This window comes from Mirounga angustirostris, unplaced genomic scaffold (assembly GCF_029215605.1).
Source record: "Mirounga angustirostris isolate CCGP_5_RB_7025 unplaced genomic scaffold, mMirAng1.0.hap1 SCAF_3, whole genome shotgun sequence".
In the NCBI taxonomy this organism is placed as follows: domain Eukaryota; kingdom Metazoa; phylum Chordata; class Mammalia; order Carnivora; family Phocidae; genus Mirounga; species Mirounga angustirostris.
Genome location: NW_026991711.1, coordinates 76,480,014 through 76,503,942, shown reverse-complemented (window position 1 = coordinate 76,503,942; position 23,929 = coordinate 76,480,014). Strand labels below are relative to the sequence as shown.

At 38.5% G+C, this 23,929-nt stretch overlaps 2 protein-coding genes and 1 pseudogene across 6 annotated transcripts in view; 2 read left to right on the top strand and 1 right to left on the bottom strand.

Moving 5' to 3' along the window:
• The window catches only part of SGCG (sarcoglycan gamma), a 135,071-nt gene that overhangs the window by 85,893 nt on the left and 25,249 nt on the right, over nt 1-23,929 (top strand). For all 5 annotated transcript variants that reach the window (XM_064586297.1, XM_064586295.1, XM_064586293.1 and 2 more), the window contains 3 exons: nt 9,003-9,104; nt 13,630-13,717; nt 21,517-21,636. In XM_064586297.1, coding sequence (XP_064442367.1) covers nt 9,003-9,104; nt 13,630-13,717; nt 21,517-21,636 — 310 coding nt within the window. The remainder of the gene's footprint in view (nt 1-9,002; nt 9,105-13,629; nt 13,718-21,516; nt 21,637-23,929) is intronic.
• LOC123838416 (peptidyl-prolyl cis-trans isomerase B-like) lies at nt 9,261-10,378 on the bottom strand. Its single transcript, XM_045867411.3, has 2 exons — nt 10,352-10,378; nt 9,261-9,835 (listed from the first exon to the last, which is right to left on the bottom strand). Exons 1-2 carry the CDS (start codon nt 10,376-10,378, stop codon nt 9,359-9,361), a joined length of 504 nt encoding a protein of 167 aa, XP_045723367.3. The 3' UTR covers nt 9,261-9,358.
• On the top strand, nt 13,724-21,510 carry LOC129045641 (protein SDA1 homolog; annotated as a pseudogene).

Sequence of the window (23,929 nt, the reverse complement as noted above, 5' to 3'; positions counted from 1 at the left end):
TATAATAGAACCTGCTGTTTCTGAGTCAGTCCACACAAATTAAAATTGATTGAACCAGATAATTTTTCTATTGTATTTTGTTTTGTTATAATCTCATAAACACAAAAATTCCAATATTTTCTTATTTTATTCCTACACAGTTTAGTTGAAGAGCCACTCTAATAAGGTGAAAGTCTAAGCTCCTCCAACCCTACATTGCACTCTATACGATACATCTGTTATTACATTATGCTTAATTTATCTTCTCTATTGAATTGTGAATACTTCTGGATAGAGCTTTTTGTCTCTAATACAGTAGAATCAACAAACATTTGTTATGTGTCAGGCATACCGTTCGGCACTAGTAACAAAGATGAGTGGGCAGAGGGCTCATTGACTGGGCTCCCATCCCCGAGCACAATATGTGGAATATCTGCAAGGACTAAAAGTCATTCATTTTGTATCTAGCCCAGAGCAAGTCTTTTTTTTTTTTTTTAAGATTTTATTTATTTATTTGTCAGAGAGAGAGAGAGGGAGAGCACAAGCAGGGGGAGCGGTAGGCAGAGTGAGAAGCAGTCTCCTCGCCAAGCAAGGAGCCTGATGTGGGACTCCATCCCAGGACCCTGGGATCATGACCTGAGCCAAAGGCAGATGCTTAGCTACCTGAGCCACCCAGGTATCCCTAGCCCAGGGCAAGTCACCAGGTGGGCAGGTGTGCAACAAACATGGCAATCATCCGTCAAACCCAAATTCCAGCCAGTGGCAAATGTTACTAATTAACAATTGCACTTTTTTTTTAAGATTTTATTTATTTGCGAGAGAGACAATGAGAGACAGAGAGCATGAGAGGGAGGAGGGTCAGAGGGAGAAGCAGACTCCCTGCCGAGCAGGGAGCCCAATGCGGGACTTGATCCCGGGACTCCAGGATCATGACCTGAGCCGAAGGCAGTCGCTTAACCAACGGAGCCACCCAGGCGCCCAACAATGCACTTTTTCCACCTCAGCCAGACTTAGACCTAAGGAATTTTCACACAACCTTCAAGGGTCTCAAGCTTCTAAAAATCCCAGTGTCCAGGCCATACACCACAGCAAGTTAAGCACAGCTTCTAGGGGTGGGGACTGGGCATCCAGTAGTTCTTACAACCCCCCAGTTGATCCCAATGTGCAGCCAAGAGTCAGAATCATTGTTTAAGCCTTGCCGTTCGATGTGGTATCTGGAGCAGTAGCAAGAGCATCACCTGGGAGCTGGTTACAAAGGTCAACTCTCATGTCCCACCCCAGACCCACTAACTAGTAGTTGCTTTTTAACTAGATCCCAGGTGATTTAAATACACATTAAAGCTTGACAAGAACCACAGCAGCTTCTACCCCTTTATTCTCAATTGGTAAGTGTGGTAGGCTGAATAATGGCCTGAAAGATGTCTACATCATAATGCCCCAAATGTGACTATGTGACCTTACATGGCTAAGGAGATACTGCAGATGTGATTTAGTTAAGGGTCTTGAAATGGAGAGATTATCTTGGATCATCCAGGTGGGCCCAGTGTAAGAGGGAGGCAGGTGGGTCAGAGTCCGAGAAGGGGTGTGATGACAGAAGCTGAGTCCAAGTGATGTGGGCCATGAGCCAAGAAATGTGGGCGGCCTCTAGAGGCTGGAAAAGGCAAGAAAAACGATTCTCCCCTACAGCTTCCAGAAGCAACACAGCCCTACCTACCTCCAGAACTGGAGGATAATAAATTTGTATTGTTTTAATCTACTAAACATGTAGTGATTTGTTACAGCAGCAGTAGGAAACTAATACAGTAAGCAAGATGAAATGTATGTGCCATCTGTCCCCAGTATGAAATCACCGAAAAAAATATATAGTGTTCCTCCCCCCAGTTCCTGTCCCAGAGCTCCCAAAACCCTTGTACTAGTGATAAGAGCACTAGGAACATCTTTTGTTCTAATGAGGTGACTCTGGGTGGGCTCCTGGATGACTCCCTCATGGGGGCCAGTCACCAGAAAGACCCAGCCATAATTAGAAGCTTAGAATTTTCAGTCCTACCCATGCCCCATCCTCCAAATAGGGGAGAGGGGTTGGAAATGGAGTTAAAAATTGCTCATGCCTACATGAGGAGGCAGGCCTCCATACATCCCAGTCATAGGGGGTTTGGGGAGCTTCCAGGTTAGCAAAAACATCCACACTGGGAGAGTGACATACCCCAGCTCCATGGAGACAGAAATTCCTACACTCAGGACCCTCCCAGACTGCATCCCATGTATCTCTTCATCTGGATGTTCATCTGTATCCTTTACCATATTCTTTAATACACTGTTAATGTAAGTGTTTCCCTGAGTTCTGTGAGCTGCTTTAGCAATTCAGTCAAACCCAAGGACGGGATGTTGGAACCTCTGATAAATAGCTGGTTAATCAGAAGCAGAGATGACAACCTGGGCTTGTGACTGGCATCTGAAGGCAATGAGAGCAGGACAGTCTTGCGGGACTGAGCCTTTAGTCTGTGATATTTGATGGTATCTCTGGGTAGATAGTGTGAGAATTGAGTTGAATTCTTCGACACCCTCCTGGTGTCTAAGGATTGCTGGGTGTGGGGAAAACCTCCACACATCTGGTGACCAGAAATCTTGGAAGTGAAGTGTTCTGTGTGAAGTACGGGAGCCTCACAGGAAGGAAAGACATTATAGGGAGAGCTGAGTTTTTCCCTACACAGGAAGAAAAAACTGAGTTTTTCCTTATTACACCCAGCTTGCCTTTAGAAGCTGTTGAGTGGGGGCAGTGCTGACCAGAGAAGGAAGACAGAGGGTAATTTATTTCATACAAGAAGGGAAAATTATCAAAGTTAGTTGCTTGAAACAAAATTAATGTGGTAAATTCAAAAAGATATATAGGTTAATTAATCTTTAAGAAATGAAAAGGAAGAAAGAGAAGCTTGCAGACCTCCAGAATGAAGAAAGCCAAAAACAATAGGAAATTGACCAAATGAATTTAAGTTCCAGAGAGAGCTGATTAAATCATGTTTTACTTTGATTGTGCTAGCTGTAAATGCTAAGCCTGCAACTAAGAAAATGATGATTAAGGGTCAGAGCAACATTTGACCTGTTAACTCCAGCTTTGGGAAGATGAAAAGAGTGATTTGGAAGTGGTTTGGAAATTCTTCCTCCCTCATTTCTGAGGGGATGAATTTGAGTCATGACATCGTCCTGCTTATTCTACCTACTACCATTATGTGGAAGGCACTGTGAACTACAGAGCTCATCCTCCTGGTGTTCTGTGTAAACTACCTAAGGATTTAATCAAGACATCATCCTGCTGGGACTGCTCTCCTGCCCCTTGCTATTGCTCAGAAGTGTTGAGCCCACTTGGAGTGAGTGGCGGGAGCAGAACAGAGTCAAAATCTGGCACTTGGTTGATTTTTGCCAAAAGAATGAATGCATGATGGTACAGTCACATTAGAATTGACAGCAGAGGATACACCAAAGGAAGTAAAGCCAGAGTTGAGATGTCATATAAATACTAAGCTGACAGTGTGGTGTAATGTAGGATCTAAATGATGCTGAGTTTTATTGGCTGAACTTCTGATTTTTTTCTGGAAACAGATCACTTAACTGTTCAACAACCATGTAATAAGCACTTCTGTGCATCAGATAGTAAATCAAGAGGTGAGAATAGATGTGGTTAATGCCTGCTTGCAAGGATTTGGTCAAGGGATTTGGCTTCTGGGAGGCCTTTTTAGCTGGCTTTTCTGTCTTTTAACCTATCCTCATTATTCTTTGAGCCCTTTCTTATCTTCTGGCACAAGATCTTCTGGGCTCATCATGCTCTTTCCTTACTCTGGCCCTGAAATTAGCTATCTCTCCAAGGAGCTCTCTTTCCTTTTAGTGGGGAACGGTATTTAGAAGCTAAGAGTCAAGTGTTAGACATGCTCATTGCTGTTGATGTGCTGCTACTCCCAGACCCAGTCAGAGGACATGTAACTAACACACACACACACACACCTTTGTATGAACATTTATTTCTCTATCTACCCACGTACACATGGAACATCATAGGTTCATACAAATTTTAAATTCAATCCAACATGACAGGATTTAACCTTTCTCTCTCTCTTTCTCTCTCTCTCTCTCTCTCTGTCTATATATATATATATATTTGTACTCCCTTCCTTGACATGAGGAATGTGGCTCCCATTACTCTTTCCTCTACTTATTCAATCAATCTCCTTCATGTTTCCACTCTCATACCTCTGCCACCACCCTCTCTCCTACACAGATGTCTCCCCATTCCACTTGAGCTTGACACCCTTCCTGGTGGTTTCAGTGCTGAGGGGTACTATTCACCCTTCTGGGACCTGACACCAAATACTGGGTCACACCCCTTCATAGATGCCCTCTTCACCCAGCTGGGGCATTTTATTTAACAAGAACACTTGGCCTTAATGGAATCTTACATCTTTTTTATTCTTAAAACAGCAATATTTTTATAGGGCTTTGCTATGGGTGTCAGAGCTCAAGAGGCCATTTTACTGACAAAATGATTGTCAGGTCATCGGAGAGTGTGCTCAATAACCAGTGTAAATTTTCTTAGAGAAAAATAAGATAGTAGAAGTCCATCAAAATATTTCAGTAATTTTACTGACTGTGAACATTAAATTCTACTGTTAATAGACATTTTCAAGTTGTGTTTTTAAAAAGATCATCTGTAATCTGCTTACAAGAGACATAAAGGAAAAAAATTGAGGGATTTTGAAAATAAAAGAAGGAAAAAGCATAAACCAGAACAATACTGACTAAATGGAAGCTGATATGAAATAAAAATAATATCATTTGTAATGGTACCAAGAGACATGAAGTATTTATGTAAAAACCTAGCAAAATACGGATAAGATTTGTATGCTGAGAACTACAAAATAAAGATGAAAGAAATCTTTAAAATTAAATAAATGGGGAAATAGTGTTTAGGCATTAGAAGATTAGATATTGTTAAGATGTCAGTTCTTCCCCAGACTGATACTTATATTCAACACGTTGCTAATCAAAATCCCAGAAGAAATTTTTGTAGAATAGACAAGCTGATTCTAAAACTTATATTTAAAGCCAAGAAACAAGAATACAGTTAAAAAAAAAAAAAAAGACAAATGTATATGCTTCCACTCAAATGAGGTACTTAGAATAATCAGATTCATAGAGTCAGGAAGTAGAATAGTGGGTACCAGGGGCTGGGGGGAGTGGGAGATGGGGAGTTGTTGTTTAATGGGTACAGAGTTTCAGTTGGAAAAGATGAAAAAGTTACGGAGATGGACCGTGGAGATTGCACAACAATATGAATGTACTTAATACCACTGAACTATACAATTAAAAATGGCTAAAATGGCAAATTTTGTTAAGTATATTTTATCATAATAAAAATCTTTTTAAAACAGTTTTGACAGGTGCCTGGATGGCTCAGTTGTTAAGCGTCTGCCTTTGGCTTAGGTCATGATCCCAGGGTCCTGGGATCGAGTCCCACATCAGGCTCCCTGCTCAGTGGGAAGCCTGCTTCTCCCTCTCCACTCCCCCTGCTTGTGTTCCCTCTCTCACTGTGTGTCTCTCTGTCAAATAAATAAATAAAATCTTTTAAAAATATAAAAATAAAACAGTTTTGAAGAAGATAAAATTAGTAAACTCACACTATGTGATTTCAAGCCTTTACTGTAAAGTTAGAGTAATCAATACAGTGTAGTAAATATAGACATATGGGTCCATAGAACAGAATAGAGAATCCAGAAATACAACCACACATGGCTAATTAATTTTTTATAAAAGCACAAAACTAATTCAGTGGAAAGTGGATGAAATTTTCACCATATTGTGCTGAAATAATTGGATACCATATGCAAAATAATCTTTATCCATAACTCACACCATACATAAAAGTTAACTAAAAATTGGTCATAGACCTAAGTGTATATTCTAAAACTATAAAAATTCTAGGAGAAAACATAGGAGAAAATATGTCCTTGGTTTAGGTAAAGCTGTCATATAAAATATCAAAAGCATAACTACAAGAGAGAAAATTGAAAAACTCTTGAAAATTAAAAACTTTTGCTCTTCAAAAGACACAGTTAAAGAAATTATAAAAAAAAAAAAACACATGCTGGGTGAAAATATTTGCAAATTACAAGATTTGTATCCGGAATATATAAAGAACCCTAAACCATCAATAATAATGAAAGAAACAGTGAGTAGAAAAAAATTAAACAAGTATTTTACCAAAGAAGAGATGTGGATAGCAAAAAGCACATTGAAAAACGTTTGTCATCATTAGTCATTAGGAAAATACAAATTAAAACCACAATATGATACCATCATATACCTATTAGAATGGGAAAAAATACTGACAATACTAAGTGTTGACAAGAATACAGTGCAACCAGAACACTCATATATTGCTTATGGGAATGCAAAATGGTACAACCACCTTGGAAAACAGTTTGGCAGTTTATTTCTTATAAGGTTAACCATAAACCTACCATACAACCCAGCAATCCCATTACTAGGCTTTTTTTCAACAGAAATGATAATTATGTTCACACAGAAGCCCTTTTCTATAATCATCAAAACAACCTAAAAGTCCTTCAACTGATAGATGGATAAACAAATTGTGATATATTCATCCAGGGGAATACTACTCATCTCTAAAAAGAAACTGCTGATATGCACAAGAGCATGGATGAATGTCAAATGCATTATTCTAGTGAAAGAAGGCAGTCTGAAAAGGCTACATACTGTATGATTCCATTTATATGACATTCGTCAAGAGGCAAAACTATTGGTACAGAAAGCAGTGTTTGCCAAGGAATGGGAGTGTGGGGGTGGGGAGTGACTGCAGGGAGGCATGTTTTATGGTCTCTAGAACTTTTCTATATCTTCACTGTGTTTTGTACTTTGTGAAAACTTGCAAAAATGTTCACTAAAAAAGGTAAATTTTATTATTTGTGAATTATACCTCAACATACCTGACTAAAAAAAAAAAAAAAGTAGACAAATAGGTGTATTCTTTTGTTTTAAGCCATTGAGGAGTGATTGGTTGTTTGTAGAGATTTGTAATTCATTTTATTGAAACTGTAGACTATTACAGGTGAAAGGAAGCTTGGGTCACCTCATGTCAATTTCCTTATTTTTTAGGGAGACAAATAGCCAGAGGAGGAAATGACAAATGACAAGGAACAATAAGCTTTTGCAATCTAATTATGTAGATTAGTACTTCAGAGACTGGAATTAGCATTACTTTTTTATTGGTGTTTTTTTCCCCAATATAGCAAAATAGAGTCCAGAAAAACTCCTGGCATGTGTTTCACTGAACCCAGAAATTTAGCAGCAGATTTTCAGATTTGAATATATAATCTTGAAACTTCACTTTGGTTAACTCTAGGACAAAAAATTCTTGTTGGAATTGTTTGCTAAAAATTGGTTTATTATCCACACATAATGGAGTTCATAATATTGCTAATGTTGGCTTAATTTCATAAACTGTGCCTTTCAGTTGCATGGTTAGATGAGAAACTGTAGAACAGTAGCTGTCAACCTTTTAGATTTTGAGCCCTTTCTTTAAACCAAGCTACACACTGAATCACACGTGTCAGAGAGACTCAGGAGAGCTTCCCTGCCTGTGGTGGATGTTGACTCAAGCCAGCAGCACTGAGGGACTTCCATTAAGCACAGGGCAAACTCCACTGCTCCCACACCCGAGTTTGGGAAGAGGACCATAATGGTGGTTCACAGACAGATAACCGGGCATAGTAATTCAGATTAAATCTGGTTCTTGTCAGTGGGCCTTATCAACCAGGGAGTTCTTCAAAAGAGAAGTCCATGACATCAGTTCAGAGTAACATATCTCTGGCCTGGAAATCACCTGTCACTGGAAAAAGTTGTCCTTAATGTTTTTGTTTCATTTTCCTGACCATTCTGCTCTCCCTTTCTTAAATCTACCTCTATCCTGGGGGAAGAGAGGAAAAATCAGAATTCAATTTGTTGTATTTAGGTGCTCCCAGGACATTCAAAAAGGAAGGAAAGATAGACAATCACATATATATATATATATATATATATATATATATGGGTCTGGAGCTCAGAAGAGAGAATGTAAACTGCAAATAAAAACAGGTGAGAATTTCCACACTGAGATGGTAATGGAAGCCAAGGGAAGGGCCAGGGAGGGATCACAGGAGAGGGCCTGACTGAGCTTGAGGCCAGCAGTCAAAGGCTGGGTAGATGACAATGAATGTGTATGGAGGCCAAGGAGAAAAGCTAGGAGAGCGTGGTATCCCGGAAACTGAGTTAGGATAGTGTTCCAAAAAAAAAAGAGGTCCGGTGCTGAATGCTGCTGAGAAAGCAAAGGAAATGAAGCTTTAAAATGTCTACAAGATTTAACAGCATGTTGGTCACTAGTAATCTCCAGAATTAAGTCTTCTATCCTTCCATCCAGTCATTTTTCATGACTGAAAATTCTTTGAGAACAGACACCTTGAATAGAGTTCTACATCCTCCTATATTGCTTTTCACTTAAGAACTGGCCAATAAACAGTTGCTATATTGTAAACTTGCCAGATACACTTGAAGCCTTTAAGGTACGGTGCGGGTTGGAGAGATGGAACTGTTCTGTACCTTGTGGACCATTGTTAAAACTCATAGAACTGGACACCTCAAAACAGTCTGTTTTATTGCATCTTAATTTTTAAAAATGTTTTTAAATAGTCATGGTAAGAACCTTTTTCTTACATCGTGGTGGTTTCTTGGGTGTTTATTATAAATTGACTCTTTAAATCTTATATGTAGTTCCTAAATAGTCCTTTGTATTACACAAGAGTTAATGAAATACTGACAATTGAGTAAAAACAACTAAAGTTTGAAATAGAATATTTAAGAGAAATACAGAAAAGTGCCAATAGAAAACTTATGAAAATGCATCTGTAATCTTAGTTGATCCTAAAAGAAAGGAAAAAGAAAGCTATAACAAAATCTCTATTGTCTCATCTTTTTACCAGACAGGAATGGGTCACTTGCGTGTTACAAAAGATGGTCTTCGCCTAGAAGGAGAATCAGAATTTTTATTCCCGTTGTATGCTAAGGAAATACACTCCAGAGTGGTAAGAAAATGATGAAACATTTAAATATTTTGTGTTTTATGAAAAGTAAATAATCATTAAGCACAGAAATTTAACATATTTCAGAAGAGGTTCTTAAATGTATACATGTACACACATTGATGTTACACTCTGTAAAAAGCTTGGCTAGAAAAGCACTGGGGCCAGTGTAGCACGGAGCCCTGCGGCGGGCGGTCTTCACCCGCGGGAAGGCACCAGGGCCGCACAGATGGTGGCGCAAAGAGATCCCTGGGGCCCTACTCCTTGGCGATGGCAAAGGGCTTCTCCACCTCGATCTTGCCACAGTCTGCGATCGTCACATCCTTCAGGGGCTTGTCCCAACTGTCCGTCTTGGTGCTCTCCACCTTCCGTACTACCTCCATGCCTTCCAGAACTTTGCCAAACACCACGTGCTTGCCATCCAGCCATGCTGTCTTAACGGTCGTGATAAAGAACTGGGAGCCGTTGGTGTCTTTGCCTGCATTGGCCATGCTCACCCAGCCAGGCCTGTAGTGTTTCAGCTTGAAGTTCTCATCGGGGAAGCGTTCACCATAGATGCTCTTTCCTCCAGTGCCATCTCCCCGGGTAAAGTCTCCACCCTGGATCATGAAGTCCTTGATCACACGATGGAATTTGCTGTCTTTGTAGCCAAATCCTTTCTCTCCCGTGGCTAAGGCCACAAAATTATCCACTGTTTTTGGAACAGTCTTTCCAAAGAGACCGATGACATATTTCTGCTATTACATTCTAAAAGGATTCCATTTTCATGTGCTTTAGATCTGAATTTGGTGGCCTCAGTAATTTAGACCATAATAAAAAAGGTTTGGTAATTAAAACCTTTATCAAAAATAATCTAAACTTTTTTAGTGCAGGTAATTTGAATACTTTTTCAAAGCATTTAAAATTATCTGAGAAGCTTAGAAAGAAATTAGTTTCATAGTAGTATGTTCTGTACTAATTATGCTAATTAGAGATTATGGTCCTGTAGGATTCTCCATAAGTAGATTAAACATTCCCATTAAATAATTGTGTGATTTTATAAACAAATCTATTTCAATATTATCTTCATTTACCTCCATAGAATTTATAACAAGTAGAGCCAAGCATAAAATATAGTCCATTTTTGTAATATGTTCTATTTTGTTTTCAGTGATGCTATGGACTTTGTAGTAAAGATAAACATTTGGCAAATTATTGATTAGGTGGCATTATCCCAACAAAATGTTAAACTTCATCCAACAACAACTTACCAATTGTATGAAGAGTGCACTCTTCATTTTCCTATCATATTTCTACATATGAAAGGATATGTCAGTATCTCCTACATGTAGAGGCTCTTCCAGCTACTCTAGGGCAATTGGGAAGAATACCAAAGTCTAACCACTGAGAACACATGTGGTCTTCGAGATAAACCACACCCTTACACGGACATCAGAGCAATCACCAAGCTCTACTACCAAATATGGACTGCGGAGGAGAGATTCTAGAAAGTGCAAAGCACATAAGTAGCTCTTAGACACTACTGTATTACTTCTGAGAATGTCTCAGATGAGAGTAGGAGCAGGCAAATGACCTGGAATGTGACAGGCTGATACATGCATAAGCTCGATTCTATGAGCTTCTTCAGATAATATGCTTACATTAATCCTGATGGCATTTAAATGTATCAAATACCCCTGTCATATGGGAACATGGGGAATGAACCTAAGCTTTTGTAAAAGGGGAGGTCAGATGTGAGCAAAGAATTTAAATATTAGAACTTAGCCATCTTTCCCCCCAGAGTTATGTTGGCTGATCCCCTATCATATTTTTGAAGAGATAAGACTGGTAGAATAACCTGGTGACTGAAACCAGGTGATTGGTTCATAACAAATTTACTATTCTGGATTTAATAATACTTTTAGTTATACTTATCAGATGTTTTTCATCTCTGGTATACTTTAAAAAAACAGCAAAATTGTGTAAATTATTTTAGATAATCATTTTTAAAGTCTTACAATGACGGATTGATGAAATATGTCAATTGATACATAAAATTACAGAAACATTTGGAATAATATTATGTGATCACAGAAATAGAAAGTATCTGGTAACTAATATGGCTTTCCAATAATAGGATTAACTGAACAAAATTATGTTTTATATTTTCTGTATACACTGATATATTAGTTACATTTGCTTTTCAAAAATGAGTCCAGGAAGTAATTTTCCATAAAACTACAGAAATGAATTTGCAAAATTTGACATATATTCATTTATCTATATTGCTGAGGTGAGAGAATTTATTATAAATATAATTCAACATGGTACTCTGGCTTCTAACATGTGATTACTCTTCACAAGTCCTGTCAAGATCTTGCCTGGAGCTCATGATTTAAAACCATCCACCCTGCCCATTGACCTAAACACGTAGCAATTATATTCGATAAAACAAAAAGGTTGCATTTAGAAACATATAAACATAGTCAAAAATGAAATGAAGCCCAAACACACAGTGGTAAAGCTTTACTTGAAATGATTGTCTTTGAAGTTCACAATCCTGGAAAGCAGCAGGGGCAGCTTACCATCAATGTCCACAGAGGAATAGAGACCAAAATGGCACCTGATGAGACTGCTTGGGACTCCAGCCAGACCTACTGCATGAGACAGCAGTGAAAGGCAAAAAAGGGTTGCACCTACTGCCCAGGCTTGAATAAAACTGTATATCTGTGGGATGGAGCCCATAAAAATGCCAGACCAAGACCCGAATGCCACTGAGGACACAAGCCCTGAGCCACCATTACAAGATGGAGAAACATGGCAGTCTGAATGAAAACAACGGTAAAGCCTTTAGACAGGCTGGTTGAGTCCAGAAATTAAAATACATCCACACAGGGAGCTTGAGACTGAAATTTGCAACCACATAAGGAAAACTCCATCTAAATAAAGGATACCAAATAAACTCTATAAAAAAGAGAATTAACTTCCAACTAAGTAAAAATAATCATTCTGAAAATGACTGGAAAAGCACACTTAATCTCACAGAGATAAAGCTATTTTTGAGTGGCTTTTATTAAAAGAATAAGAAACTATAAAATCAAAACAGGTAAAACAAGACAGAAGTAATAGGGAACAGATTTACCCGCTTTTATTAAGCAACTAAAAAAACTTGAGAAAGTATATGAAACAATGGTTTTTGTTATGGTCACCTCATAGGTTTTCAACATGTTGAAACCTAACCCCTAAGGTGATGGTACTAGGAGGTGGGGCTTTGGAGAGATGAGGTCATGAGGACGGAGCCCTCGTGATGGGATTAGTGCCCTTATCAGAGCAGCCTGAGAGATCTCTCCGTTCTGCCATGTGAGCTGGAAGTCACCTTCTGTGAACCAGAAAGTGAGTCTCGTGGGACACCAAATCTGCCAGCACCATGATCTTGGACTTCCCAGTCTCCAGAACTGTGAGAAAGAAATCTTTGTTGTTTATAAGCTACCCAGTCTCTGGTATTTTGTCATAGTGCCAAAATGGAGTAGGATGATTTTCAAATATTGGACAGTGGCAGTCAGGACAGTTATCTCTGAGAAAGGGAACAAAAGAGATGAGCCCTAGGAGTGCTCCAGTTTACTGCCTGGGGAGTTTCTAAGGCCACAGTGAGGGAGGGGACCAGTGCAGAGGCAGGCGTTCTCCCCAAGTTGAGAAGATATGGTTGGGAGTCCAAGGAAAAGCAGCCAACCTGAAGTTCACAGAGCAGAGTACCATGGAGGAGGGGGCTGCCGCCACTGAGAGAGCCCAGAGATTGCACGGAGTGCGCCCTTCACCACCCTGCACACCGAGACTAGAGGGAAGAAATTGGTAAACTGTTAACTCTTATTGTCATGCTAGTTATTTTTGAACAGTGCTAAAACAAGGATTAAGGTCACATCATTGGATAAAATGTGAGATACTGATAGATCCATCTGCTTCCACAAAGCAATTTGGAGAATTTTGGACATACCAGAGTTCCAAGGCACTCCTGAAACTTCTCTCCTTCTGAAAAATCACATCATTCCCTGTAGCTTCAGAAGATTCTTGGTTCCCTCTGAATGGACCATAAACCCACCTGAATCCAACAGCCAGTGCACACAAGCAGCAGAAACCCATAAGAGTATTATAATTTATGAAAAAAAAGTTAGGACATCTACAGCAGCAAGGAAATGAATTTTGCCACCAACCACATGAGCTTAAAAGAAGACCCTGTGCCTGGAATGAATCCTCAGCCCTGCAGTCCCCTTGAGATGCTGAACAGGGAACCACTGGTAGATTCTGCCTGAACTCCTAACCCATAAAAACTATGATATAATAAATATGTGTTGTTTTAAACTTTGGGGGAAAAGCACATTTATTTACTCTTTTAACATAATATAGTCCACAATTTGAAAATATGTATAGGGTCACAGAATCTGTGACTATGGAGAAATTATCTCCTGTAAATCCTAAATTTATGTCTGAATATAAAGATAGTCATTTTAAATAATGTGCTTTTTTTTGTCAAATTTTATAAATGCTTTTCTAGGACTCATCTCTGCTTCTGCAGTCAACTCAGAATGTGACTGTCAACGCACGCAACTCTGAAGGAGAGGTCACAGGCAGATTAAAAGTGGGTGAGTCGAACTTCACCGTGCTTGGTATGTGAGTGGTCCATGGAGAGCTGTGCTGAATGGATACATTTTTCTCTTCTAAAGAATTCAAAGTTACTTATGAACAATTAAAGCATGAATTTTCAGGGCGCCTGGGTGGCTCAGTTGGTTAAGTGACTGCCTTTAGCTCAGGTCATGGTTCCAGGGTCCTGGGATTGAGCCCCACACTGGGCTCCCTGCTCAGTGGGAAGCCTGCTTCTCCCTTTCCCACTCCCCCTGCTTGTGTTCCCTCTCTCGCTGTCTCTCTCTTTCTGTCAAATAAATAAATAAAATCTTTAAAGCATGAATTTTCTAAATATCATGCTGTGTTGACCACAGAGAATAACTGGCATCACAGGGGAGACAGTCTGAAGTATTTTAAGTAAAGTTATTTTGATTCTAAGAAATAGAGGACCATGTGTTTAACTAACTGCCCTTGGGTCAAAAATGTACACCCATCCAACCAGCTAAAACCAGAGAGTAGGCTCACCCAGGAGTGAGATCACATGGAATCTCATACAGTGATAAAAAGGGTTAGAGAAAGAGATGGAAGAAATGACAAAAGAGCAAACCACCCAGTGAAAGGAATATGTACACATTCTCTATACTATTAGCAATCTATAGATGTGCCAAATCTAAGAAATTAGGTGGTCCTAATACAGACTGGTAACTTTCAGTGTCTCTTTTTTAATGACTATTTTTACAAAACAGAATAATGTTACATGGGAAACTGCAGCCACATAATTAGCCTGATGATTCCTTTTTAATATGCTAATACAGGAGTTCTACATTTTATGTTCTTTAATCTTTATAACTTATTCTAAATAATGGATCATATTTCTCTTTTGCTTAGAAGTTTGATCACTAAGTCCAGTGAAATTCTCAGTGGGCCTAGAAGACAAATCTGAGTTTATCCAGCATACATGTTCTTGGAACTTGTCTAAATCAAATCATATTTTCTTGATGAATTATGTAGTATTATGATTTATCTTTTACCATTTTTTCATAAAATTCTTTGATTGTAGCTTTTAAGTGTTTGAGGGATCTTTGCTCATCTTTTGTCATTTGTTCAACGTTTATTGGATGCCTATGTGCTACTTTCTAGATGCAGTCAAGTAAGTAATAACATGTAAATAATGTGCATGTCTCTCTTAGGAGCTCCAAAAGTAAAATAGTCCCTTTATATTCTTTATATTCTTATAAAAATGATTTAATACAAATATGTCCTCATTTAATATTTTGTTGAATATGGATTTTCATATATTGTACAAGAGAGTTAGACATAATATAAATCTGTCTCCAATTGCATGAGTGAAAAAACTGAAGCACTGGAAAGCTCATTTGCTTAAGAACACACAGCTATATAGCAGAAAAAGCCAAACCAGGAGGTAGTAGAAATTAGCAGCAGGAATTAGTAGTTAGCAGGAAAAGCAAACCCCAGGCCTTATTTCCCTCAGCCCAGAGTATAGCACTCCCTCTCTCCAGTCAAATTTCCTTAAATTATGGCATACCAGTAACCACCCTAGTTCCTGCAAATATGGTTAGCATTTTTGTCACCAACAAATGTACTTAAAAAACAAAACAGGAAAACAAAAAAACAAAAAACTTTCCTATTAGAATTACTTTGGTTTAAACTGTTAGTCTTAAATATTGAGTTTTAACCTTAGTGTTTCATGCTTGATATAGTGTTAAAGTTAGTGATTTCTTAATAAACTTTGGTTGGAAAACCTCTGTTATATTAAGGACCCTGAACCAGGAAATATGACTCAGCTCACCAAGGTTATTTTCAAGTAAATGACTTCCCACAGTCACAGTCATTCCAACCTCATATTTCCTGGAAGATGCTAAATTTAGCCAACCTGGATATTAAAATGTAATTTATGTGAACTAGCCAAATTAATCCCACTTAATTAAATGAATAATTATTTATTACTAAACCCCTGAAAAAAATGGCAACCAGTACAGTCTAAACCAAAAGTCTTAAATCCCAAAAGAAATCAAACATTGACAAGCAAGCAATAATTTCATTTCAATTTCAATTTGAAATTTCATTTCAAATCCTTGAACTGAAAGATATCAACTCATAGTAACAGTAATGGAATCTTCCTAATCATAAGTGCAGCTCTGGTTACTGTAGTTAATTTTCTTTTGATTTCAAATAACAGAAATGAATTCTGGTTGACTTAAAAATAAGACACCCCCAGAAGTTTGCAAGCTGCACTCAGATGGGCTGGCTGGGTTTGGAGCTGGGTTTTCTGAGATCATAGCCTGGCTGTAGCCAGTGTATCCTGTGGAAGCACCAGTTTTCCAGCAACTGGCAGTAGGTGCAGAATTTGATCAAGCAGGACCCCTGGCCTCCACCTTGAGAGATTTCTATAACATTATAGTCACTACCAATCCAAGTGGAACTTTTCAAATTATAACCGAATAAACCCAGTGGGGAAGCTGGCAATGTTTATGGCACCATTTGGTCACTGCCACCCAGACATTGAAGTCATTTTTCAGGATGCTGAAAGATACCCTCTGCTACAATCACACCGTCTTAGATCCAGGTCTTCGAATAGCAAAGCAGAGAGATAAGAATCTCATCAATCCATAAAGTTTGTTAGGGCTCTTGGAACTTCTGCATTGCCATGATAACCTTCTGCAAAAGATTTTAAATAGAACGTGACTAATAGGGCGCCTGGGTGGCTCAGTTGGTTAAGCGACTGCCTTTGGCTCGGGTCATGATCCTGGAGTCCTGGGATCGAGTCCCACATCGGGCTCCCTGCTCAGTGGGGGGTCTGCTTCTCCCTCTGACCCTCTTCCCTCTTGTGCTGTCTTTCATTCTCTCTGTCTCAAATAAATGAATAAAATCTTAAAAAAAAAAAGAACGTGACTAATATAAAGAATAGAAATGTAAAATATAAAGAATATATGATGTATATACTCAGAACATGACTAATACAAAGAATATAAATAAAATGAAAGTGAGTATAGTATTGCAGAATTTCATGCACGCTCTATTACGGGACAGTGATGCATCTGCAGTCAAGCTGTCTTTAGATGTAATGATTGAACTCAACAGAAGAAACATTAGAAATGAGGCCAGAAATACCAGCGTTATCCCAGCTGCATGTTTCTCTGAAGTCACCAAGATGTTACTGCTTTGAAATCCTTCCTAGAGAAATAGCAGAAAGGGGGCAATGACTTAGAATCTAAAGAAGAAAGACTGTGTAGTGCAGTGGGCTGCAGGAAAGAGAAGCTCCGAACACAGGGTTGCAACAGGCTGTGACTGTAAGAGTGTACTTAAGAGCCAAAAGCGGAACAATAACTGAGGCATTTGACTTTTCAGCCGTTCACTTGATTAATGATTCCCCGAGGTTCAGCAAATAAATTACTAAAGCCCGCAGCATGCTCTGAGAAGAGGTTTGAAATGAGGGTGATGCTTAGGGACCTTATCTCCAGATTGATGGGAATTTATGGGCTTTTTCTCTTTAACTTTGATCCTTTGGTGCAGAGGTTTCTGCAGCCCCTTCAAAGAGAAATAACCGAGAGTCTTCTGTTTGCTGCACAAGCACAGCATCATCATCATTGCTCAAAACTAAGACCAACCATTTTGTAATTGACAAAAAATTCAGGGTAGTCATGACAGTAATAAGCAATGCTATCACAGATAGCAGCTCAATGTCCTCTGGCCAAGACCCCTCCAAAATCTGGCCCAGTGTAGAACACACAAAGAGAAGACTGTGATGATATCTTCTAGAACTTTGATTCAGCTCTTCTGATCACCATATCATTTGATGTTGCAGAAGAAATTCTGGGGTGAGCCTACAGAGGCCTTGATAGAAGCAAGAGTGCAAAGGGATGCCTGGGTTGGCTCAGCTGGTTGAGCATCCAACTCTTGATTTTGGCTCGGGTCATGGTCTCAGAGTCGTGAGATCCAGTCCCGCATCAGGCTCTACACTCAGCAAGGAGTCTGCTTGAGATTTTTCTCCTTCTCCCTCTCCCTCTGCCACTCATATGCTCTCTCTCTCTCTAAAATAAATAAATCTTAAAGAAGAAGAAGAAGAAGAAGAAGCAAGAGTTGAACAATATGGAGAATTCAATGCTAGATTGCATCTCGGTAGCAGACATTCTAGAATTGAAAAAGAGGAAGAGAATGACAAAGATGGGTGGGAAAGTACCAGTCTTAGGGAGAGGAGGATGCCGACGGTGAATGGGTTGACATGTACCACTCTTCCCTGAGGAACAGCAAGAACTTGCCAAGAATCTGACCAGCATGCTCACAGAGGAGTGGAAAGCCAAAACTGCTGCCCTCAGACAGAGACATGGCAAAATCTCACGAAAGTACATATACACACTCCTGTTGACCAAGTAATCCCACTTCTAGGGATCTATCCTGAAGATACCACCTCAACCAAACAAAATATATGCATAAAGTTATTCTTGCCGGCAATATTTCTAATTGCAAAGCATTGGAAACCACTTACATATCCATATGTCTGGGTGAATGGCTGGATAACCACAGTACATCCACGTGACAGAGAACCCTGCATCTGTAAAAAAAAGGATGAGGAAGATATCTAAGAATTTATATGGAGTGACTTCCCGGATGTATTTGTAAGCAATAGAAGTAAAGTACAGAAGAGTATCTATTGTATGCCACCCTTCATGGAAGAAAGAAAGGGATATAAGAAAACATACGTGTGTTTACTTATTTGTGGGCAAAAGAAATGAAGGAGAAACCTGAAATGCAGAGACTGGCTCCTTTCCGGGTATGCATGGGAAGAGGGTGGGGGATGAGTCTGAGGTAGAAAGGATGAGGAGGAAGTCACATATCCAATTAAAGCTATCAAGGATTCTGTATGTCAGGAAAACTTGGTTGTATTTTCACTCGCAAAAACCCTTAAGCCGATTTCACAAACGTAATTGGTCAGATCATGAAAACTTCCTTTATTTATTTCCTTCATTTTTCATTTCCTTCTTTGTACCAAAACCTTTCATTAAAAATTTTACTTTACCAGATAGTTACTTTTATCACCAAGGTAGAATTTGAATTTTATTTCTTAAAGAACTCCACTGCAAAAGAGGATTATTTGCTTAGCTCTAATCCCTGTTCAGCTAGGTCAATAAAAACTAGTAGAATATTAATAAAATTTAAAAGATTGATTAGAAACTCGGTTATTTTAAGAGATGATTATCCCTGTGATTATGGGCTTGTCATCACTTGGAGAATAGTGTTTTCTGAAGTGAAAACATGTTTAGGAGCGCCTGGGTGGCTCAGTTGGTTAAGTTGCTGCCTTCGGCTCAAGTCATGATCCCGGGGTCCTGGGATCGAGCCCCGCATCGGGCTCCCTGCTCAGTTGGAAGCCTGCTTCTCCCTCTCCCTCTGCCTGCCTCTCTGCCTACTTGTTCTCTCTCTCTCTCTGTCAAATAAATGAATAAAATCTTTAAAAAAAAAAAAGAAAACATGTTTAAATTTAACATTCAATGTGTCTTTGTTTTTAATAAAATGAAGATGGAATTTTATTCACCTCTGTGCCTTTGCTCAAGTATTTCCCTCTACCAGGCGTACCTCATTCTCCCTTCATCAGGGAAACAGAAACTCTTTCTACAAGGTCAGCTCAGACATCATTTCCCAGGGTGCCATTCCTGACCCCCAAGAATAGATCAGGGATTTCCTGTCAGGGTTTCTCATTGAACATTGCCTTCCTTGTATCACAGCCATTCCTAAATTGTCCTGGAACTCGGTTCATACCCTTTTTCTTCAGTGGACTAGGAACTCCTATAAGTTGTGAGCTACATCCCACAATTGTTTATCTATCCTCAATTCTTAGCACAGAACCTTAAACATAAAAAAAATTAAAAATGCCATAAATTTGTGCTGAATGGTACAGACTCACTTTTTTGCATTGTCTTTTAAGTTTATTTATTTTTTTAGTAATCTCTACACCCTACATGGGGCTGACTCATGACTCTGAGATCAAGAGTTGCATTTTTGCATTTTCTTTGACTTGAGTAAGGGTTTATATGACTACTTATATTGCTACTCATGAAAATTATGCTCCTAAGCTCGTTGACTAGTTCATCACCGTATATGAACCAGTGGTTACAGAAAAGGTATCAGTCATGTAGTTGAACCCCTTTTACTGAATAATGCCTCCTAGAACTGTTATATGAATCTCCAATAAGCTCAACAGTGAAGTCTTACTGGATAAATTATTCCAGGGTTTTTTTTTCTCCTTGTCAATTTTAAATGCCCATAATTTCATATTCGTCATGTAATATAAATATAAATAATGCAAAGCAGTATTTATATAATGACTACGTAAGATATAGCAGTGACCCAGAAGAGGTGAATGGTGATGCTAAGTCCCTGAGTCACTGAGTCTGGGTAAAAGTGCAGAAGAGCAGAAATACAGGCAACTATCCAAAAAATAAAGTCTGGCTTCCTTAAGGGAAAGAAGATTAAGACATAGAGGAAAAAATGAGTTCCACTTTATAACTGCCTCAAACACACATACAGACATATTTAAATGAAGAATCACTGAAGGCTTTTACAATACCAGTTAATGAAATAATGTAAGACTATGTTGGTGATCATATCCAAAACTGGTTAATGTATTCATTGAAGAGCTTCTATTTAATTTCTGGTTAGGTATCCATCAACTCTAATGACTAGTGGGAGTCATACAGGGACACACACACAAAGACTCTAAGATAGCCATTTTGTCAATAAACTTACTCTCCTAGGTAAGACTATAAAGCTAACATACAAAAGAATTAGGGAATACATGTAGTTCCTTGCACAAATGCTGAGAGCTGTGTTCCAGAGAGATTAACCTGTTATGCTGCCAGGGTTAGAAAGATTGGAAACACAAAGATTAACTAGGAAACATAAAATGGTGAACGCCTGAGAGCAGGCAAGGGAAATCGAACAAGGTCGGGTATGCTCTTGAGGGCATGGTATCCCCAGTGCCCAGCACGTGGGAGCACCCACTAAATCTTTGCTGAGTAAATGATGAGTTGGTAGTCACTGAGTCCAAAGCTCATCTGATGAGATGAAACTTGGAGGAGAAAGTGATGCCTCTGTCACTGAAATATGAAGAAGGAAGGCGTGATGGGGACAAAAATGCCATAGGAGAAGGAAGGACAGAAGTTTGAAGATGTTCTGCGCTGATGTCTGTTTTCTCCAAGGGGTAAGAGGTGGGGACCTCTCCCGAGGATAAGGGCAGAGGAAGGAATCTGAGTATGATTCATTTTCCGGGTTGACTTTGGCCATTAAAGTGAGCCATTCATAAAATGGTCTTTCACAAATCTCACGTTTTCAGAATACAAAATCCTTAGTGGGGTAGTACTCAAAAGATGACAAATTTAAATAATCTGAGTAGAAGAAATATGTTATTTGGGGCAAGTTGTAAACTTGAAAAAATTAACTTTGAGATGACTTATCTGTTCATATATTTGATCTAGATTAACATTTTTTTTTGGTTTTGCTTTTTAAATTTTTTTGTTTGAGTATAGTTTACACACAATGGTGCATTCATTTCAGGTGTACAACATAGTGATTCAGCATCTCTACACAATATGCATTGTAGATTAGCACATATTTGACATAATTTTAATAATATAGATTTAGGCTTAGAACATAAAAAGTTTAATCATAGAATTTAAAAGAACTATTGGTAACAGATTTTATATATTTAGTAATTTGACATGGGTGACATGACATGTAAAAATAGAGATTTTGACACTACATATAGTAAACACTTCATAATAAAATGTTTTAATGAATTTTTCAGGTCCCAAAATGGTAGAGGTCCAGAGTCAACAGTTTCAGATCAACTCCAAGGATGGCAAGGCACTGTTTACTGTCGATGAAAAGGAAGTCGTGGTTGGTACAGATAAACTTCGAGTAACTGGTATGTGATATTTAAAATTGAGATATAATTAACATATAATATTAGACTCATTTCAGGGTACAACATAATGATTTGATATCTGTATCTATTGTGAAATGATCACCACAGTAAATCTAGTTAACATCCATCACCACACATAGTTACAAATTTTTTTCTTGTGAGGAGCACTTTTATTTTTTTTATTTTAATTGCAGTGTAGTTAACATACAGTGTTATACTAGTTTCAAGATCTATTCTCTTAGCAACTTACAAATATGCAATACAGTATTGTTAACTATAGTCACCATACTTACATAAAATCCCCAGGACTTAGTTATTTTATAATTAGAAGTTTGTACCTTTTGACCCCCTTTACCCATTTTGCCCATCCCCACCCCATGCCTCTGGCAACCACCAATCTGTTCTCAGTATCTATGAGTTTGGCTTCTTTTTTAGATTCTACATGTAAGTGAGATCACACAGCATTTATCTTTCTCTGACTTATTCCACTTAGCATAATGCCCTCATGGTCTATCCATAGCTGCAAATAGCAAGATTTCCTTCTTTTTTATGGCTGAGTAATATTCCATTCCATATAAATATCACATTTCCTTTATCCATTTATATGTACTAACTCTTAAGGAAAACAATATCCCATAGAATACATTTCTACAAAAGCATATTTTACTTTTGGCAAGTTTACTCTGGAATTTTTCAGGTAGGTAAGAAAAAGCGGTTTGAATTTGTTGACTCTTCTCCATGGCATTTTTTTTTTAAATTCTTGATACTCTCCTAGAAGAATGAAATCTTCCTCACAAATTTTTGCTCATTCTTTTCTTCCACCATATTGTAACCCTTTATCTCTTTCCAGTTGATGTAACCCGAAGACTTATCATAAATTCCTCTATCATCTGTATGATATTCTAATATCTCTTTCCCATATGTCTTTTGCAAGAGAATCTTCTTCCAAGTTTCTTTTATTCCCATTGTATCAGGTACTTGGAATCCCTTTACTTCTATAAAAACTTGTCTCTCTTGGAAATAAAGATTGGGTGGGGTTCTAATAGAAATCACTTTTAGGACTGAAAAGAAGAAATTTGGAGGGGGGGGAAATGTGCAGAACATGTTTGAAATGTACTTGCTGAGCTTCTGTCAAGACTATAAAACATTGGAAGGCAGATACTGGTTAAATTGATCCCAGTACTTTTCTGTACTGGGCAACTTTATTCTCTCACACGTTATTACCAATACTCATAATAAAAACTGGCTTAAGAAGTAGACTCAAGCCTCATACAAAGTTTTATGTAATATATAATTCTTAACAAAACAAAATATAAGAGTCATAACCCATGTTGCAGTATGCACTAAGGCAGTAGTGTGTGTGAATTTCTTACTAAAATAAAGGACGCTAGGAATCTATTTAAAGGAAATTGATCATTTCATGATAAAGAAATGGCTAGGTTGGGCGCCTGGGTGGCTCAGTTGGTTAAGCGACTGCCTTCGGCTCAGGTCATGATCCTGGAGTCCCTGGATCGAGTCCCGCATCGGGCTCCCTACTCAGCAAGGAACCTGCTTCTCCCTCTAACCCTCCCCCCTCTCATGTACTCTCTCTCTCATTCTCGCTCTCTCAAATAAATAAATAAATCTTTAAAAAAAAAAAAAAAAAGAAATGGCTAGGTTGTCCAAGAGTCTTGGTCATCAGAAATCTGCTATTGCTCCATACAAAGCATATTGACTTTCAGATTCTATTCCTACCTAAACAATTACTAGTCACATGACCTCAGGCAAGTTCATCTCTTAGGCTGTTTCCCCACTTTTAAAAGTAGATTGATAATGTCTCCTGTACTCGCACTGCTGAATTAAGTGGATTAATATATGCAGAGGGCAACAGAGGTCTTGATAAAGTGTTATTGTACTGCAGGGCAATGAAATCTATAGGGAAAACAGTTTAAGAAATAGGACAGATTGCTTCAAACCCAAGCCATCCTACACAGGGCATCCCTTCAGTGAAACTTTTCTTATCCTAGGACTCTTCCAGGTCTTGATGTTAATTTTAGTCGAACAGGTGAGAAAAATTGATAAGCAACTATATTATTTATTACCTGCATGTATGTATCAGAATCGCCCACATATATGTATCAGAATCACCCATGTATCAGGGCTTGTCAAAATATATGTTGCTTGGCTTCATCCCCAGAGTTTCTGATTCAGTAGCTCTGGAATGGGACATGAGAATCTGCATTTCTTATAAGTTCTCAGATGATGCTGATGCTTCAGTGCTAGGGACCACAGGCTGAGAAACACTCCCTATGTT

Coding starts and splice junctions, on each gene's coding strand:
- LOC123838416 (XM_045867411.3), bottom strand. CDS start 10,378: ATGAAGAGTGCACTCTTCATACAATTG. Junction 9,836..10,351: donor GTGCACTCTTCATACAATTG/GTAAGTTGTTGT, acceptor ATGTAATAGCAG/AAATATGTCATCGGTCTCTT.